Source organism: Strix uralensis, chromosome Z, assembly GCF_047716275.1.
Source record: "Strix uralensis isolate ZFMK-TIS-50842 chromosome Z, bStrUra1, whole genome shotgun sequence".
In the NCBI taxonomy this organism is placed as follows: Eukaryota; Metazoa; Chordata; class Aves; order Strigiformes; family Strigidae; genus Strix; species Strix uralensis.
Window position 1 is genome coordinate 100,961,572 of NC_134012.1, and position 20,443 is coordinate 100,982,014.

At 42.6% G+C, this 20,443-nt stretch overlaps 1 protein-coding gene across 1 annotated transcript in view; it reads left to right on the forward strand.

Annotated features, from left to right (window-relative positions):
• Positions 1-20,443, forward strand: part of DCC (DCC netrin 1 receptor) — a 641,274-nt gene that overhangs the window by 402,909 nt on the left and 217,922 nt on the right. The window contains exons 6-7 of the mRNA XM_074856359.1: positions 1,689-1,843; positions 3,397-3,517. Coding sequence (XP_074712460.1) covers positions 1,689-1,843; positions 3,397-3,517 — 276 coding nt within the window. The remainder of the gene's footprint in view (positions 1-1,688; positions 1,844-3,396; positions 3,518-20,443) is intronic.

Sequence of the window (20,443 nt, forward strand, 5' to 3'; positions counted from 1 at the left end):
TGAGCTGGAAACTTTATTATCAATAAGGCAAAAAAAAAAAAAAAGAATTTTGTAGTTAAGGTGATGAAATGCAGACCCCGAAGAGCACAATTTTATCCCTATGTCTGCCATAGTATTCCTACCAGACAGGGTAGGGCGCTTAGACCACGCGTTCGTACGTCGCAGATGTTTTCCTTATTTTCTTCATTCCCAGTAAGACTTTTTGGTGTGGTGTGTAAAAAAAACCACATTAGTATATTTAGTGTATAACAGAAACTGCTCTAAATCATACCGAACAGGACAAGAAAAACATGGGAGGTACTTTTGCCCTTTTCCTGGTAGCTTGGTTAGTAGCACCTCTTAGTGTCTGACTACTTTGAGTTTAAAAATATTTGTGGATTGCACAGGTATTGTAGAAATAGGAACGAGAGGAAGAAAACCCTCTGGGAAATGAATCATTTTGTTGGTAGAGAAAAGTTTGAAAACTAGAAAGCATGAAGCCATGTACTAGGTAGGAAGTTTGAAATTAAATCCTGAATTGCTCTTTTGGGGAGCGGGGTCCTTCTGGAGCACCGAGGGAGGCTGCGAAGAAACGGCATTTGATCGGGTAATTGAAGAGCACGGTGGAATCCTTGGAAACCCGGGGCCTGAGGGAGGGATATGAGGATGGCCTCGGTTCTAACATTTCTTAGCTTCTGTGCAATTTATTTTAATAATCTTCATCTTTTAATTTAGAGGGTTTTTTAATATTACGGCTTTATAAATATTATAATCAGACATCGGGAGTGATGGCTCAAGAAATACAATTGGATTTTGTGTCTGAAATGATAAGTCACGAATGGTATTTGGAAATTAATCTGTTGTGGCTTCCTGGCAACTGTGGATATTCAAAACAGAGACGGTCATTCCTCTACAAAAACTGACAAAATGTACACGGGCTGCTGAGTTCTTGCGTCTGTTTTTCAGTACGATGCGGGGTGGGGCTTGTTAGAAATATATTAACAGTTTTCCTCAAATTGCAAATTTCCATCATCCTAGTATTACAATAATGATGATATTAAATTAGCATATCATATAGTGTACTGAAAAGCTATGAATACATTATAGTAATACAAGGCAACAGATAATTCCTAGCTTAATAAGAATTCATTTTCAGCAAAGATAATTCAACCTTGTTCTTCTTCCAATCACCAGGGACAGATTTCCTAGTTATTGATTATCTCTTCATCTTCTATAAACCCACTCAAAAGTCCTTCTTGGTTACAGGAAAATGTTTCTACTCTGAATATTTCTGACTTGCACCTATATGTGCCCGGCCATATGTTGAGTCGTAGAACCTTGTCACGTATGCCGTTGGCATCTCATCCTTTGAAATGAATGAGATTTTATTACCCCCATACTTGCTTAGTGAGAATTATATATAATATTTTGTTAAACATAAACTTTGTACATCTTCTAAATTGAGGTTTTAATTCTTTAATTTGGGGAGAAAAAGTTAACATCAACTGTTTAAGTGTATTTTCTAGAGTAAATGCTTTCCCTAGTATTTAATTTTTAATAGGCTTAGGGTTAAAGAGAATAATTTGAATTACAGATAGGTTTTCTATTTATGTCTAATATTCTTCTGGCTCACAGAAATGATTTACTTGCTAAACCTTAATTTATATCTACTTACCGCCACTTTCATTGTTTCCCCATCTTGTTTGCAGTTCCACCGTGGTTTTTAATTCGCCCTTCAAATCTTTATGCCTACGAGAGTATGGACATTGAGTTTGAATGTGCCGTGTCTGGTAAGCCTGTTCCTACGGTGGAGTGGATCAAGAATGGAGAAGTGGTCATTCCTAGCGACTATTTCCAGATAGTGGTAATTATCTGGTTTTTACTTATTAGAATTAATCTTTTTTTTTTTTTTTTTTTTAAACTAAGTTGTGAAATGCGTTCTGGTATTTGATTCAATCATTGCTTTCATAAACATATTGGTTTTCCGGAAGGATGTGGAAGAAGTTTTGTTTTCTGATATAAATAATTTTTTTTTTCCTAAGGTAAATAAGGCACCTTGTACTGAGATGTGTCAGGTCAAGACCGTTGACGTTGTTTCCCAGTTTTAGTAATATTTGAACGAGGTCTGTTCGTGGAGAAGCAACAGTATCAGGTCATACCCTGAGTTGCTATTAATAATATTGTTTACCTTGCACAATATTGTTACCCTTACTCACCGTTGCCTTTTGTGAACAAAAAGAATAGATCTTTTCTCCAAGGAAGTAGTAGTTAGGCATAGGGTGTTAAAAATGGTAATAATTTGACATAATTACAACTTTTCAAAGAGAATTGTTGTGCCCCCTACCTGAAGTAACATCCCCATCTCTTGTGGTTTAAATGTCACTATTATCCAGGCTAAGAGTGAATGTTGGGTTTTCTGAACGGCTTGGTCTACTGGCCTCTCCTGAAAGTGGTCTCACTTGTAAGTGAGCGGAGATGTTGGAGACCACCCCTGAAAACTTCAGCCACTGTGAAGATATCCATAGGCCACGAGGTGTGGTTTCTTCAGGGACGTGGCTTGGTTCAGCACTTTCTAATTTTTGATCTTGCAACAAATAATATTGATTACGATCATGTCTTTTAATTGCCTCTCACACAAAAAAAAAAAAGTGGTTCTCCTACAGGATAGACTTATTTTGCCATATACATTAGCAAATTCAACCTGTTTTTTATACAACATTGCTTATTAGAAAGCAGCCAGAAGCTGTCCAATAAAAAGACAGCTCTATTGCTGTTCTGGTTCTGTGGTGGAGGTGGTGAAAAATAATTTCCCTTAATAGTTAACAGAAGGTATATTTCAGGCAGAGCATACCCCTCACTTGAGATATTTTACCCAACATAATTGGTTTCTGCTTGTGCTAACAGAAGTTAAAAGTTAACTCAGTTTCAAATGATGTAGGCGTAGAGTGACCTTTTCTTGAGGATCTCCAGACCTCGAGCCGTAAGGAGGGTTTGACCTTCAGAACAGTATTTGTTCAAAGATGCAGAGTTAAAAGTTCTCTTACATCTTCCCTGCAGCAAAGGGCCAAGCCAAAATCCAGAGCGCTACTCGAGTGATGGCTGTAATTTGGAGCTTAAGTCTTGAGCAGGGTTTTGGATGGACTCTGTGCAGGAAAGTGAATTGACCCTTGGGCCGTAGGCACCATCAAACAAAATGCAAAGACCACAAAGTGCCAAGAGATGCCTGATGAAAGGGCTTATGGTTACGGCCCTCTAAGGAACAGGGCTAAGTGAGCTGGGGCTGAGATTACATACACAGTGCCTTGTTTCACAGAATAGCTGCTCTGGAAAGGTTTTTTAATCCGCATTCACTTTGGATGGTGTTTTTCTAATTAATTCTCTCCACTTCCTTTCTTTTTCTTTTTGCTGTCTCTCTAGGGTGGCAGCAACTTACGGATTCTGGGCTTGGTAAAGTCAGATGAAGGTTTTTATCAGTGTATAGCTGAAAATGAAGCTGGAAACGCACAGGCCGGTGCACAGCTAATCATCCCAGAGCCTGGTAAGATGCAAAGGACATTCAGAATTGTAGACGTAATTAATGCTATTAACATAAAAATCCCAAGTGGGCAGCTACCATTCTTTACTCCCTCTTACTTATTCAGCTGGCTGGCTGTAGTTAAAAGCGTGTCCAGGCTATCGGATACTTTGAGGCGTTTTGTTCACTGGGGCAATTACAAATACCAGCCTTGTCCTAGAAGATGACTCCGGAGGCCAACTAAACCTACATGAAAAGCCGTTGGCAATGTCTTACTATCTATGGGTGGGTTTTATCCTGCTGAAGTATGAGAAGGTGATCACAAATGGGTGAGGTGATGGAATAAAGTAGTCCATAAGCAGTAGAGAATTACATTGTACATAACTCTGCATTAAGCTGTTGTAGAACACTTATCGTGGGGAAAGGGAAGAGAAGAAAAGAGGGGAAGAAAAAGAACCATTTGGCAGTGGGATATGAAGTGCAGCCAGCCATTGAGATCAAAAGGTTTGTGTCTAGGTGCTGGAAGGGTGAATTTTTAATTTTTTTTGTTGTTGCCCTGAAATTAAGAGGTGTTTGGTTTTATGGACTGTACTGTGCAGCAGCGTGTTTACTGCTTTATGGGTTTTTAAGTAACAGAAAGATGTCTTCATCTTAAGCTAGATGATAGGTAAAACATAGATAAAAGCCTCTCAAAGTTTCTGGGTTATAAATGATTAATGATCTGCACTGGGCTGCAGGCTACACTTGGTACTTCTCATGGATTATGGCAGTAAGCCGAGAACAAGAGAACATGCTGAAGCGTTGTTCGTTCTCCGATTTGGACTGGGAAGAGCAGAATCTTGGTAGCCCACAAATACTCAGTCGACACAGCCCTCTGAGATCAATTAACCAGCCCGATAGCTCGTACCATAGAACTGCCTTGGGAAATCCTTTGAGAAGCTTCCACACAGCATCAGTGTGAAGTTTTAAAGCTTTGCCAAAAATCTGACCTTTTGGAAAGAGAGAAATGAGTATGACCTCGGTACACCTTCTCGTTAGCTGCAGTAGTCTGACTCTTAAGGAGTCCCGTCTGAACACTGAGCAGGGATGTTTGCTGAGATCCATCCAAGTTCAGTCCTGTTGTGTTACGAGCACTATTATCTAGAGCAGTTCCAGGCAGTGCAGAGGGAGGTGGCAGTACCACGTGGCCGTAGCTGCCATCATCTCGTAGACCAAAGTGAGGATTAAGCGTCACTGGAAGCCACAGATCCCCCGTTTGCCAAGTCCTCTCCATGAAAATACTTAAAGCAAATGAAAATGGGAACAGGGATAAGGTTTCTCCCTCTGTTTTCTGTCTTGGTCCCCGATGAGTGGCTGAACGTGGATTTTGCTCCACGTTTTTTTGAAGCTCACCTCCCTTGTCCGCCTTCTCCTCGTGAAGCATCTCCTTTATAAGGGAGATGGTCTCTTTCTTTTCTCTCCACTGCCTGAAAGAAACTGCAGAAGCAACTGGGGAATTGTCAGAGACCTCTTAGTCCCCCTCTCCCCATGACATTTCTGCTGCAGATGCTTTGGAACCATGAAAAATGGGCAGCTTAGTGGGAGACCTGGGAGGGGGTAAATGGAGAAAAAACTTAATGTCTATAGAGTCATTATTATCCTCCTCCTGCTAGCATGACCCTCCAGCTCGGGCTCCATCCTCTTCCTGTTCCCCAGGGCTAATTGGCCAACTGAGCTTGGTGGTTGGGTATCGGGATCAAGAGGCAGATATTTATTTGGGTTCCCACTTCTGTACGTGCCCTCTGCCAGGATCTCAGCAGGTGGGCGTTCCCTCTGTTTGATAACTCTTCCCTGAGGGAAAAATGTGAAAATGAGAAGGCATTTGCCAAGTAGAATCATAGAATCACAGAATAGAATCATAGAATCATCTAGGTTGGAAAGGACCTTGAAGATCATCTAGTCCAGCCTTTAACCTAGCATTGGCAGTTTCCAACTATACCATATCCCTCAGCGCTATGTCGGCCTGACTCTTAAACACCTTCTGGGATGGGGACTCCACCACCTCCCTGGGCAGCCCATTCCAACACCGAACAACCCCTTCTGTAAAGAAATACTTCCTAAGAGCCAGTCTAAACCTTCCCTGGTGCAACTTAAGGCCATTCCCTCTTGTCTTATCACTCATTACTTGGCTCAAGAGGCTCATGCCTAGCTCTCTGCACCCTCCTTTCAGGGAGTTGTAGAGGGCCATGAGGTCTCCCCTCAGCCTCCTCTTCTCCAAACTAAACCCCCCTAGTTCCCTCAGCCGCTCCCCATCACACCTGTGCTCCAGACCCTTCACCAGTTCCGTTGCCCTTCTCTGGACACGCTCGAGTCATTCAGTGGCCTTTTTGGAGTGAGGGGCCCAAAACTGAACATTTCACTGGCAGAAAAAAAACAATGTCGATGTGATATTGCAGAAGGCTGGCTAGGATCATCATCCCCGTCAGAACCAACCTGCTCCACATCACATCTCGTCGTGGGGAGATGCGCAGTTGTTTTTTGTTGGTTTTTTCTGCTTTCTTTTAAGCTGCATCTCCCATTCAGTTCGTGCGCTCGGATTATATTTACGTGTGTGAAAATTTGAAGGAAACCAGCCATTTCCTACTGTAGTGGGGTTTAATCTGGCGCTAGGAACATCCTAGGGGAAACTGGATAACTCGTTGCTGCTCCTAGCTAGTGATTGCAAGTGAAATGCTGTCAGTAAATTTTATGCTCTGTGTTGGTGTTTATTATGTTTGGCATTGGATTAAAATCAAAATTGAGGAAAATGGAAAGAAAATCCTAAAGAGCTACGGGACACCATTGTAAACTGTATCCGTTTCCCTTTTTAAGTGATGGATTACTTTTTTCTGGCTAGTTAATCAGCTCTTCAAACAATGCCACTCCAATTCCTCTGAGATGAAGGGAGGGCTGGCATGCACAGATGGTGGAGAAGCCATCTATAAATACAAATGAAGCGGTGGGGCTGGCTGTGGTGGGAAGAACGTAGCCCCCTCAGCTTTGGTTTTGTTGGGCCAGGCTTAGCACAAGTCTGGTTCTTCAGCTTGAGCTCTGTGTGACACTGCCGAGTTGCTGGGGTCTGGGCGGGGGGCTCGGGTGGGGGCTCCCCCCTTCCTGGGGTAGGCAACGGCCCAGGAGACCTCACGCTTGCTATTGTTGGTGTGTTTTTATGAGAGCACAGTGAAGTTTCAATATACTCATTAATAGCTCTCATCATCTTCTGGAGCTGTTGATGAGGAAGGGGCGTAAACGGAGACATGTTGATGGCTTATCTGAGCTTCCTTTTTCTGAAAACCAGGGTCAGATAAACCCTTTCTTGAACTAATAATGATTTTACCCAACCAGTGATTTCAACCCCAAACTTAAAATAGCCACTTTTTAACTTTTTTTTTGGTGTGATTTGTAAGACTACAAATAGTTTCTGCTTTAATTTTTGCAAATAATTTGGAACATTCGGTGGGTTAAATATATTATGTACATTCTGTTGGGGAATTTTGAAAGTTTTAATCAGATAAAAATATATAATCAGTCTGATCGCTCCTACTACTGTTGTTGCTACATGGACGCGTAGATTCACATCCGCTGCTGACCACCAGTAGCTGCAGAACCTGAAGTAGCTGCACAGAAGTTGGCATTAAAACAAGTATAAAATGAGACCAGATATACACCCCTTGTAAAGGCTGGGATGCTAAATTGGAATTAGACGATGCTGAAATGAGAAGTGAAAGCCAACCGGGCTGTGAGCTCACGCAGGTAATAGCTTCCACTGTTAATATTCCAGATGTGGCTATGGGATGTTCAAACCTGTTTCAGTGTTGCTTAGACTATAAAAATCCAACGAGCTCCCTGAGAAATATAAAATTTCTGTCCTTTTAAACTGAGATTATGACTGGAGAGACATTGTACTTAACATTATGAACTAGGGTAAAATAAGCAATAGTAGATGGTCTGCAATACACCCATTAGTCAATAAATGAACAAACATTTGTAGATTCCAGCACACTTGGGGAAAAGGCACTTGGGATTGTTTCTCCTCCTTTTTCCTTTCTTTCCCATTAACAACCTTCTTAGGAGGAGGTTGCTCACCAGTTGATAACAACAACAAAAAAGTGTGATTTCAAATGCTTCCTATTTCTGTAAAAACCAACGCAATAAATGAGCCAGATTTAAGGATTTCAGTTCTCTCATCATCTCCAACACCCAAGTTTGGGGTTTCTCAGGCCACTCTGCTGTTTGCCTGCTTCTCTTTTTAATTCCTAGCTCCGGGCGATGGACTTCACACGGTCTATGGGAATGTGTGATCGTATTGAGCAGGTAGCAGGAATAAAGCCTACAATATACACTTCTGGTTACATGTGCTGGAAAACAAATTCTCTGCAAGAAAAAGCAGCTGAAAGAGATCTCAGCTGACTGTCTTATTTTTATAGCTGTATAAAACCTGTTATTTGCACACCTAGGAAATGACTAGAGAACAGCGTGGTGGTGAGTGATGGACATGCATAACTTCAGATGAGGAGAATGTCCCAGAGGAAAATCTTCCTATAAAGAACTTCCAGACAGTTATTTGCTTTATGCCAGTGGCTTCTCACGGATCCATCCTTCACATAGTCATGAGATGCGTGGAGGGGTTGTTTTATTCTAGCAGGTGAAAGATCAGATGAAGACAGCCCTGAAATAATCAACTCGTGTATGCGGTAGGATAATTATTAGCTATGTTCTGGCAATAAATTCCTTGCTAGAAAAATCTTCAGCTTCGGAAGACATCCTCTCGCAGAGTCTGGTGTTGTAAATCAGTCTTTACTCCTGGCATTATTAGAAGTAGCTAATTTTGCAAGAAAGAAAACGATCTCTTGGGCGTTATAACTAACCAGGACCCGGACTGGTCGTGCTGCCGCCCGAGGAGAGGGCACAGCGCCAGAATTATTTGCAGAAGGGATTGCATGTCCATCCAAGGATGATCTCCAGATGTTTGAGGATGGCCAGAGGTGGACGTTGCAGGGAGACGGGGAAGGGTACGGAGAGCTGAAGCTTGGGACGGGGGCCTGGTCCTCAGTGGCCGGCCCCCATCGCGTGGGTGTTTAACTCCGACCCCGTTGTGTCGTTATCTTTGTTATTTTTTTGTCACGTGCTTTTTCTTTTTTTTTTTAATACCTCTACCCACAACTTGCATAGCTCCTTCTCACGTCAGATTTCCAGCGTAGCAGCTAGCAGATTTAACATTTTTGCATGCGTGAGATCTTTGCAAAGACTTTGCATTTCTGTATAATAAGACTTAGCTTGGGAAACCTGTGAATTACTTTTCCTTGATAAAGAAACAGGGGTTGACTCACATAATTTTCAAAAACCTTCCTCTCTCCCTGAATTCCTATTACAAAAACATTCTCTGAGGCACCATTTCCCCTCCCTTTAGTATCATAAGTATTATTTATAATTATTTATTCTATTATTTATAATTATAGTATTATTTGTAGTTGCTTTCCCAATAAAAAACCCCACAAAATAAATTCCATCTCAGTGCTAAGAAACTGAGCTAATATTGGCATTAAAACTTCAGATTTTTAGTCCTTGCCAGCCTGTTGGAAAGCCAAACCACGTATGTTAATCTTGTTTATATTTAGCCTTAAAATTAATCTGAAATAAACCCCATGATTTCGAATATCAGGAAAGCCAGGGTTTTTTTTCTTAAGAATTGGTAAAACAGTGAAAAAGTAGTGACGAGAAATAATGTTTATTTGAAATTTTAAGAGCTCGGGCAGATGTATCTTTGTGCTAATAATCCTGATCCTGCCTTTGCAGGGGAAGCTGGAATGTGTCGACTCTTGAGGCTGCTCCTTAAGACCTGAGTTAGAAATAGGAAATTTCACAGCTACTTCGTGTTGTGCAGGCAGAGACAGAGCAGAAGAAAGGACTGAGAGACTATTTCAAGATCCCACTCATGAATTTCAGAGATAGATAGATAGATATAAAAATATTTATTTCAGATATATATAATACATATATATTTATTTTCCCCTCTAACACAGACACTGGTAGTTCTACTAGGATGTGGAAATGCATTTATTTTCTGAAGGCTGATTTAGTCGTACTGTGCAAGTTATACTGACCATATGGACTTCTCCTAAATAAAAGAGTGTGGGGGCAAATTCGTGCACTGGAGTGGGGACCCCGCACCCCACCGAGTCTTGCTTCCTCTGGCTTGGCCATTGCCAGGCTGCTCTTGGCTAGCAAACTTGTGCATGGCGCTAGAGTGCTGTTCCCAAGGGGGGAAAACAGCCCTGAGTATTTAAGACACTTCAAAATGAAAAAAAATAAAATATAAATATACCTTGGGGCGATGAGGTGTAACCTTCCATGGGATGCAGCTCCAAGGATGAAACATGATGTAGCCCAGACATGATCATTTCTCCCCAAAGGTGAGGTGGCAGCCCCAGGCAGTGGGGGGCCCATGGGGTGCTGTGCCTGGTGGCTCTGGACCCTGAAAGAATTTAATGTGCTGTATCATCATCCTGTCTGGAGCCCCACCACTGGTGATGGCCAAAATGGTGCTTGAGGGGAAACTGCTGGCAGCAAAAAGCTCTAAAAGCACCCGATTCCCAGGGATAGGGAGAAGAATAAGCCCCTGAACCATAGTGTCAGGATTTTTTTGTGTTGAAACAAGAGATTTAACGTCCTTATTTTGGTATGCACAACTGGTAAGCTGTTCGCATTTATTGCACCGCGTAAGCAGTAATAATCAGGATAATAGTAAGAATAAATTTTGTTTATTTGCTTTTATGGTGGTCTTTGCCATAATATTATGACACCTTACTGGGGATTTATGATGGATGTATGCAAAAATGCAAAATCAGCAGAATATTTTTCTAGTTAGAAAACAAAGTTGGTAGATAAAGACCACCCTAAAACCAGCAGAGGCGCTTAGAAGGCACCTCTAGACAGCTGCAAGGGATTGTCTTGGAACATTTTTTTGAGCTTCCATCTTTGTAGGTCTTTAAGAACAAGTTAGGTAAACGTCTGCTAGGGATATTTTTAATCTGGCCATGGGGTGTAGGAAAGGATTAGTTGGGTTCACGAGATCATTTTTGGTTGTGCTTTCCATTGATCTAGTGAACATTGGTGGAATCCGTGGACTGTAACAAAATCTGGAAAGATGCTGTTAGAGGTGCTTGATCTTGTCTCAAAATACCGATATAAAACTTGGTGGCTTTGTTCTCTAAGAGCTATAATGGTTTAAAAACCTGGCAGCTGGGTTTCTACACCTCCGCAGTCTCCTGTGAAGCTCAGGAGATGAGCTTCTGTGCTGGAGTCACTCTACTTTCTCCAAACTGAGCGAAATTGCAGCGCAGGAAAAATTTTGACTATTTGGACAGTTGGAGAGAAATTCAGCAAGAGGGAGGCCTTGGTCTGGGGAGAAGGATCGTGTGAGAGTGTGGTGAGACCAGGAGATGTCTCCTGGACTGAAGTAGGATGTGTCTCTTCTCATCGATGGATGTATTTCTGTGAAATGTCACGTATTCTGGGGTGAGATGATTCTTAGCTGTGCTGGAGCTGCCTTCCTGCATGTAAAAGACCTGGGTAAGCTGAACAGGATGATATTTTTATAAGCAGCTTCAACTGAAGAGAGAGAAGAGCAGCCCAAAATTAATGGTCCTGTCATAAGTAGGAGGAGTGTTTTTGTAGCTTTTATGAGTCTCAGATGGGAAGCAGTTGGACCTGGATGTTCCCTGTCCCTGTGAAGCGTTGCTGGTGGGTGGCTGCTCTGTGGCCTGGGACACCTTGGGAGACCTTTGGGGTTTGGGTTGTGTGTCTGTCTTGGCACCAGTAACGTACCCTCGATGAGATGGGTGAACGCACCAGTGCCTGGGGCAGGCAGGGAGCTCTCGGGGGTTTGGGTGTGGGTTTGTAGGACCAGGGAGAGAAGTTCAGGTGAGCCAGGAACTCATGGGAGAAATTTAAGTGTTTGGGGAGCTCTTGTGCCTTCAGCTGATGAGTGCAGGAGTGGAAGATTGAAATTTTAGAAGCCATTTTTCAAGTTATCTTAGTCATCTAAGGGGTCAGACATCTAAGAACATTTGTACTTCCTGAGTCATGTTTGTGCTTTCAAAAACCAAAACATACAATTAAAGAGTGATCCAAGCATAAATAGAATTTTACACAAAATAGTGTGAGCGTGGTAAGGGAGAAAGTGCTGTTGTCTGCACTTCAACAGGAACACAACTATCTATTAAAATAGATTTAGGATAATACGAAAAAAAGACACGGAAGGGTAATAATCTCCTATAAAGCTATTAACCATTTAAAATCCAGCCTTATGCTGATTTTTTTCTTTAATAAAGGATATATGTTGGTAAATAATAATCTCAGGAATCTGGAATACGATTAGGGTTTAAGTGGTGTTAATTAAAATATCACTTACTGTATATTGACTTTACATGGTAATGTCAGAATAATCACAAGATGGAATGAATAACTGCACAATTAGTTCAAAGATTCTGAGATGTGTTAGAATTAAATTTGTCAGAAGAGCAGAACTGAAATGACTTATGTTATAAATATGGAAAGAGATGTATTTTTTAGTCCTATATGAGTTTGGTGCAGATAACTGGATATAAAGATTTCATATAGGAACTCTTACTGTGAGTATTTTGTGGGTTTTTTTTGTTTTTTAAACCTTGAAAAGGAGATTTTTTTTTTTCTCCCCACCGGTATTGTGTGAATGACTAGGCTTGCATACCAGAAAGCTTCTTTTTTCATGCAGGCATTTGAGGGCAAGGAAGAAAGGTTTTCACGAGCAGCTCATTGAAGAGTTGCTCATTCAGGTTGGGCGTAACCTCATCATTTTATGTTTCCACGAGAGCAATGCAGCATGTTTACACAGTGAAGTAACGCTGTAGAAAAATCCGTAAGAGGTGCCAAGTCAAATTCTGAAGAAAACCTGAGGTGAGGTCAGCCAAGCCTGAGTTTGGGCTGGGGGTGTCTGCAGCAACCTGGGTCTAGTGGTTGTGCATGTGCTTCCCCTCAGCTCTGCGTGGAGCAGCTCCCGTGTTCTGCTCTCCAAAGGCCAGTGGGTTTGTTTTCTTCCCTCATTTGTGAACGTCCGACTCCTTGTGGCTTGAAAGATGCTCTAAGTGTCTATATATTGTCATATATCTCTGTAATTACCTTTCATACGCACAAAGGGAAGACACCCTGCGCATGTAGTCTACACGTGGAAGTGGTTTGGGTTGGGTTTTTTTGACGTAGAGTGTAATTGAGTAGACTGTGAAGGTGTGACAGCCTTTTCCTTTCTTTATTTTGAAGGCATCAGACAATTAAGAGTTTTAAAGAGACGTTAGATATATTGATGCACTCAATTTAAGTAATAAAGAGACCATCGGTGGCAGCTGATCTTGCAAATGTGGGGAAAAATTAGAAACCAGTTGAAAACTGAGGGATGTGACAACCTGCAGCTCCTGTGAGGAGGCCCACTGTGACTCCACCGACACTGGTGGAGGTGGATTTACTGTCAGGAGAGGTGACAGCACAAGTTTCAGAGAAGCCATGGTCATCCTTGAGTGTATGTGTAGGCTCTGAGGGTTGGCCATAGGCTGAGATCCTCCTGCCCTTTTTTCCAAGGAAATATCTGTGGCCTGAGTTTCGGTACTTTAACAGTAAGTTATTAGGGGGCTCCACTGGCCTTTGCAGCCTGTGTGGGCATAGATTTTTCTCCCTTTAAACCACCTCTGAAAAATGAAATGGGGGAAAAGCATGGAGAAAAGCCTTAGGAGAGACAGACCAGTGCCTAAACTGCTAGTCTGACCCTGGTGTGACAACGGTTTTGCCACAGACCTCTCAGTAAGTCACTGGGATGCCTACGGATTGAATGATCTCAGTAGTATTTGCCTTTTTATCAAAGGTTGCCTAAAAATAGCTACGTTAGAAAGCATGAGGTGTTCATATGTTCTGTAGCTGGGCGCTGGCTAGGAATTTAAGTTGCTTAAGAGTTGTTCACCTCTATTTTACCTGAATGGTAAAACTCAGGAAGTACAAATGTTCTTAGATGTCTAACTGACCCCTTAGATGACTAAGATAACTTGAAAAATTACTTCTAAAATTTCAACCTTCCAGGTTTAGACTGGCTCTTAGGAAATATTTCTTTGCAGAAGGGGTTGTTGGGCGTTGGAATGGGCTGCCCAGGGCAGGGGGGGAGTCCCCATCCCTGGAGGGGTTGAAGAGTCGGGTTGACCCAGCGCTGAGGGATCTGGCGGAGTTGGGAACGGTCAGTGTGAGGTTCATGGTTGGACTGGAGGAGCTTCAAGGTCTTCTCCAACCGAGATGATTCTGTGATTCTATGGCTCATGTCCTTCCAGACTTGTTCATTTGGCCATGGACAGCTGGGTGTTTCATCCCGGGTTTTCTGACTTCACCTGCCACTTCCCGAGCCGGAGTTTAAATTAGTTAACTCCTCTCTTTGTCATCTGTTTTCCCCCTTTTTCAGGTGCTCATTTTTCCCTAAACGTAACGGTTTCCTCTAGAAGCGTAGATGAAGTTCCACTGCAGAGTTCAGGAGTAATAAGGTTAGGAGATGCATTGTCTGCAATCCTGAGCGCCGATGGGTTTTTTTATATGTAGTGCACTACCCTGTCACCTTCCCAGCAGAAACCGATTTGCTGAGCTGCCATTTGATCAACGATAAGAAGGGGTAAGAAATAGCTGAATGCGTTTGCTTTATGGGGAAACAGCAAATTAATCTTTGGGCATATTTGTCGGTGAGACTAACTTTCTGTCTTTGCTTCCTGAGGGAAAAGATTTAGGGAAAATAACCCCCAAACGTGTAGACTTGCACATGGTCCTATTTAGGAAACTGCTAGATATTTTATTAGTTTTACTTTTATTCATATTTAGGACCAGTGGTACAGGGCGACACACGGAGCACGTTGCGAGAGATACAAAAATGTGCTGCCGATATCAATCTGAAGACTAAAATATATCGATTTCGTTAGCAGCCACAGCTCAAACAATAAAAGATCGTGAGCTTTGTCCATCCCTCTGTACACGTGTTTGCGTGTCCTGTGGGCAAAAAGTGATTTTTCAGTGTTGCAAAAGATGGGTCTGGGAAACAATTTAAAGAGGAGGGGTAAACTTTGGCTCTTTGCCACCTGGAATAAAATCCATTTAATTCACCCTGACTATCCTTGTTATAGTGTTAAATATAGACTAAATAGTTTAATATGGATTTATGTAATGAGCTCACAAATTGATTTTGCAGCGCAAGCCCGGTTTAGAGTTTAGGAGCAGACAGGCTCTTGTTAAGATCAAAGCAGTGCTCCTGCCTTCTGACACTGCTGTGCACGGGCTTGGGGGCAAAGAAACTGATTTTTTTTCTTTCTTTCTTTTGGTTCTGATATTGATTCAGATCTGTTAGGTCTTTCGCTGTATGTTTATTTGCATCTGTGGGATCAGAGAGTAAGAAAGGAGGAAAAAATAAGATAAAAATTAAAAACAATGGCAGAATAAAGTATTGTGCAAGCTCCTAGGGGAGGAAGCAGGCACATTTCTTCTAGGAATGCAAATGTCTTATCTGAGCGACAGGAGGGGAAAAAAAAAAAAGCAGGCTTCTCATATTCTCCCCCTTCCTCTCCTCCATTTCTTCCTTCTCTCCCATTCCTCCCCACCACCATTTAGGAATAATTTCATGCCCCTTGTTTAAACATTAATTACTTAGCTCGAGCGATTTGCTAATAATTTGCGGAATGATATTTCTGGGAAGTTTAGGAGCTGAATCCCTGAGATGGGTGCATCTTTCATCCACCCCTTCCCCTGTCTGGCTCAGTGGCCTTGGTTAGATGTAATTGTAATTGGTGTCTGGGTTGGGATGACACTGTCAGCCTATCATTTCAGGGTTTAGAGCTGTACATTGGATAGCCAGATTTGTAATTATAATGTGCTTTACTCCTATTTATATTCAGCAGCGTTCTTGCCTTGCTGTTCCTTTCCCCGGGAGTGGAAGATTGGGCCGGGGAGGGGATGGCTTGAAAGCAGTGAGAGCCATTATTTGTTCAGAAAACACCCTGATTCTCGGAGGAATAGAGGGCCAAGGTGAGCAGCCATCAAAAGTTACCATTTACTGTCCTGGAGCACGTACTCTGAAATTGGTCCTGTCAAAATTAAATGGACTGGCCCCTCCAGCAGGAAAAAAAGCAGAATTTTCCTTGCTTGGGTAGCTGGAACGGCGTTATCCGTGCTGCGAGCCAGCGCGGTGCCCCGGTCAGGCTGCTGGGCGGAGGATTTCTTTTACGATGGCCTCATAAAGACGATTATTTAATGGTCCTGTTTTCCTCCAATGTATCTGCTTTCAGCTGCAGTTGCAGTACCACAAATAAAAGATTTGCAGAAGTCAACAACTGGGTACCACCGGAGCAGAGATCAGAATCAATTTCCATATCTACTGTAATTTTCCTTGCAGTGGTAGGAGTTAATTTTGAAAAGGTCCGAGCGTTTGATTAGGTTGGAAGAGTCCTGGTGGCCTTGTCAAGCTGCGGCTGTGGAGCTGACGATGTGTTTCTGGCCAGGACAGAGCTGGTTTGTGCAGCATTTCAGGCAACCACTTTGCTAGCAAACGCTTAATTTTCATATTTGGGATATTACCCCTTCAGCCTGATTAATATTTTTCTTCTCCCAATCTCAGCTCATTATATTTATTCACTTTGAAGGATTTCTCTTTCCTATGGGCCTACTTTCTGCAAATTCTTTAACGTAATTCTATTTTCCCCAGAATCACACGTTCAGCCGTCGCAGGCCGTATACGGCAACGCTGTCTTCTACCTAATGGGATTTGAACCTGTAATCCCACGAGAGGTGTCCTAATCCTGCTGCGGATTTTGGAGTGAAAGGTGTTTCTAGTTCGTTTCCTTTCATATTCACGTGGCTCCGTCTGCAGAAAGAAATATACATTAGAGCAAACGTTCACAAAAATCACATATTTCTCCACTGAATTCCCTAAAACCCTGCTAAAGAGTTATTCCTTCACCCCTGTTCTTTAGTTTGGTAACTCTTTTATACTACTTCATGCGTGGGACAGCTTCAGTGTGAGGATGGAAGAGTCCTCGCCCCTCCCAGCAGCGCAGATCTGCTTAACCCGTGGTAAGGGTGTGAACTGACACTGCTGAAGTTCCAGAATTTCATCTGTGAATCTCTTTAATTCATTTAAAAAATGTCTTAAAAAAAAAAAAAAAAAGAACGGGGGGATGCGAGCAATGATGGCTCGAGAAGCTTTTAAAGCACATACAAGAAAATCAAATTTGTTGACATGAAGAAGAAAAGAATATTTTGCAAAGAGAAACTGTGGAAAATAATTATTTCCCTCTCTCCTTTGATCCCAAACTAAAGATAGATGCATTTCTGTCCTCTGCGTCCTTCTGTAGCATCATCTGTTGAGAAAGTAGGGAGGGAGGAGGGCATATACTTGGGCTTTCCGTAACGCTTTCTGCATCTCTCGAGCTTGTGACATCTCTGTGGGCAGAATCTTTTAAAAATGTCCAAAATATTGTATTTAGAGTATGACTTCTCTGCGGTTACCTTTGGCACGAAGGAGTCTCTAACAGCCAAGGGATCATTCAGAGGCATGCTAGCTGTTTACATGTATGCTGGGAAATAAAGGGAGAACTGGATTTGGGGACGTAGCTTGCAGAATGGACGCATAAAATAAAGGGAGAACTGGATTTGGGGACGTAGCTCGCAGAATGGACACATAAAATAAAGGGAAAACCAGATTTGGGGATGTAGCTCACAGAATGGACACAGAAAATAAAGGGAGAACCAGATTTGGGGACGTAGCTCACAGAATGGACGCGGCAAATAAAGGGAGAACCAGATTTGGGGATGTGGCTCACAGAATGGACACAGAAAATAAAGGGAGAACCAGATTTGAGGATGTGGCTTGCAGAATGGACACGGCAAATAAAGGGAGAACGGAGAACCAGATTTGGGGACGTGGCTCACAGAATGGACACGGAAAATAAAGGGAGAACCAGATTTGGGGACATGGCTTGCAGAATGGACACGGAAAATAAAGGGAGAACCAGATTTGGGGACGTGGCTCGCAGAATGGACACGGAAAATAAAGGGAGAACCAGATTTGGGGACGTGGCTCGCAGAATGGACATGGGACACGGTGTCATTGCTGATGGGTGACGAGCGTCTCCGTCATCTGCCACAATCTTGTCCCAGCTTTACGCAGGTCCCTTGCCTGCTCGGGCCACCCCGAGGGCTCCTCTGCTATCCTGGAGCCCCCCGTTATGTTCCTCCCATCTTTGGGAACAGAGAAGGAGTCTTTGCTCCCCACCAACCCTGAGCTGAAGAACCGATGGCTGAAGAATGCTGGATAAACTATTGTACTGTCTGTGATTTTGGACGTTAAATTAAAATCCCACATATATAGGTTTTGGCTTGCCCACGCTGACCTTAGGTGGTTGTATTCCTGATTTACAATGGGAATGAATCCGCCTCCTTGCAGAACCAGAGCCATGGTTAAGAGTCTGCTTCAGAGGAATTCAGATTTTGAATATCCTTGCTTTTATCTTTTTTTTTTTTTTTTTTTTTTTAAATGAGGATTAAGGGAATCTTAGCTCTCCTTTGTTTACCTCTTTGTTTTTGCTTTGGTGTTCTTGGTGGGTCTTTCCCCGTTATTTCGAAGTTAGCATACGTCAGATTTGCGAGCGGTTCAGGGATATTAACAATTTCATTACAGAAACAGTCGGTGGGATTTTCCCTGCCAAAAGTTAGTCTCTGTCCTTCAGGTAGCAACAGCTGTTCACAGCTGCTGTCAGTTAAAACATCTACAGCAGTGGTTTCAGGTGAATAAAGCAATATTTTGCTACTCTAGTGGTGTGGAAGAATTTTGAAGCATCTGTCACAGCCGTTATCGCTAGCAAGAAACAGGAATTGGGTAAAGAGCCTGAGAATCAGGTGAGTATGGGTGTCTTTTTTTGTAATTATTACAAGAAATAGGACAATTAACGACGTGGCTTGCATGGGTAGGGCACAGAGAGCCTGACCCTGCATCCCCTGTGCCGGTGATGTGAGACTCCATTTTCTCTTTAATGGGAAATAATCACTGTGGGCCAAAACATTATGTGTCGCATGGAGGTAAAGGCAGATGGAACCTGCTGAATTTAACGGCTTAATGAGGATGATGTTTAATTCTATAGATTCCCTTCAGTGGCTGTGATTTGCCCTCAGCAGTGCTGTGTTTGGGAGACCTCCCCACACACCAGTGGCGGCGGGAAATCCTCTTCCCCACAGACCTGGAGCCCAGATGCGTAGCATGAAGCAGTCTTTGCTGCGCTGTGACTATCAAATCCGATCATTTTTCAAGCCAGATTAGAAAACAATAAAAACTAAGTTAATTTCTGTCATCCGTGACCAGATAAAAGTATGTATTTCAAATCATAAATTAAAATGAATTCTCCGTGAAAAAGCCAAATCGTAGCACGAAAAGCGGCATGGTTGACTAGATGAATGAAATTGTTTGCTCTAGTCAGCGTTGGCCAAGCCTTGGGATGAAGTCAAGTCTTCAGTTTTGAGCCCTTTGCCGAAGGGAGCAGAGAGACACCGGAAGGAAAAGCCGTGGGAATTATCAGAGGGTCATAAAGAGGAGAAAGACCAAAACACCAAAAGAACCGGGAGACTTTAATTTAGAAACAGAAGCCTGAGAAGACACGGGATTCCAGTTTGCAAATTTACAAGCAATAAAGGCAAAGTCATGAACATCATTTGCTCTCCCAACCCCACTGCAGAAAGTGGGATTCAGGGTACCCACCACGCCACCCCAACATGTTTGATGGTGAGGCCGATGAAATGTCAGTGTGTTAATGCTGCTTCAGGACACTGTGTCTGTGGGGTTATGGCATCTCCGTCAATAAATGTCATTAAGAGCAGATTTTGGACAAACATCTGCCAGGGGTCCGCTGGTATAATTGCCTGCCTGAGGGCAGGTGGATGGACTGAAGTAAATCCACCAAAGAAGCGAGAGGAGAAACCGAAAATAGTAACAGGGAACAAAAAAGATACTGTTAAGTCTGTCTTTCATCCCAGCCCAGAACGCTTTGCTGTACGTGTTTCTTAAAAATCAATGACAAAATGTACCAGGAGGAATTATTCTCATTTCTGGCTTGACTTATTCTGATGTGAAGTTGCTCAAAATTAAAACAGATCTTTTGGATTTCAGCTACGATGTTGCTTATTATATTAGAATCTGGCTTCTTGTATTTTACTGCTGTTGGTATTTTTGCAAGACTGTATTATTGAGCTAGCTTTGTGACATTTATCTTCTTGTGTAATTGCCTAACTCTAGTAAAAAGTGAGATCGACCTGCTGATATTCCAAAATTAAGATATTTTTCTAGCGTGTTGAAGGCATGCTTAATAATGCCAACTTTAAACCAAGCTTTTTCACAGAAATATAAAGCCCTATCGAAATTAATGTTGCATATGTAATACTGTATATCAACACTACTGTACTTACTCTGTGCTTTTAGTACTGAAATCCCATTAAGCCTTGCCTTCAACATGCAAGGGGCAGCTTTATGTTGAAATCTGTACATAAGAAGAATACAGCCTAAGTGTTATGCTCTAAAGAGGGTTCAGTTTAGCCAGCGGTTTAGTCGCTTCATCTGGGTTTTGTTTATAATTAGTGCAGGATGGAGATAAACAAATTGCTTTGTGCTGCAATGGGTGCTTTCCCAAAGCAAGGAGTTGCTCTTGGCCATTGGCTTCTCCGGAAGAGCGGAGGAGCAAACGGTGCTATTCAGCCGCTGGCTTTAGGAGCGGAGCTGTGCGACCCTGACGTGAGCACGTCGCTTTGGAGGAGACGGTTTTAGCAGGGAAAGTCTGAGTTTGCATGTGGCTATGGCCAGGGGTGGAGCAGACGCAATTTATTACGACGTCCCCTCGTGCA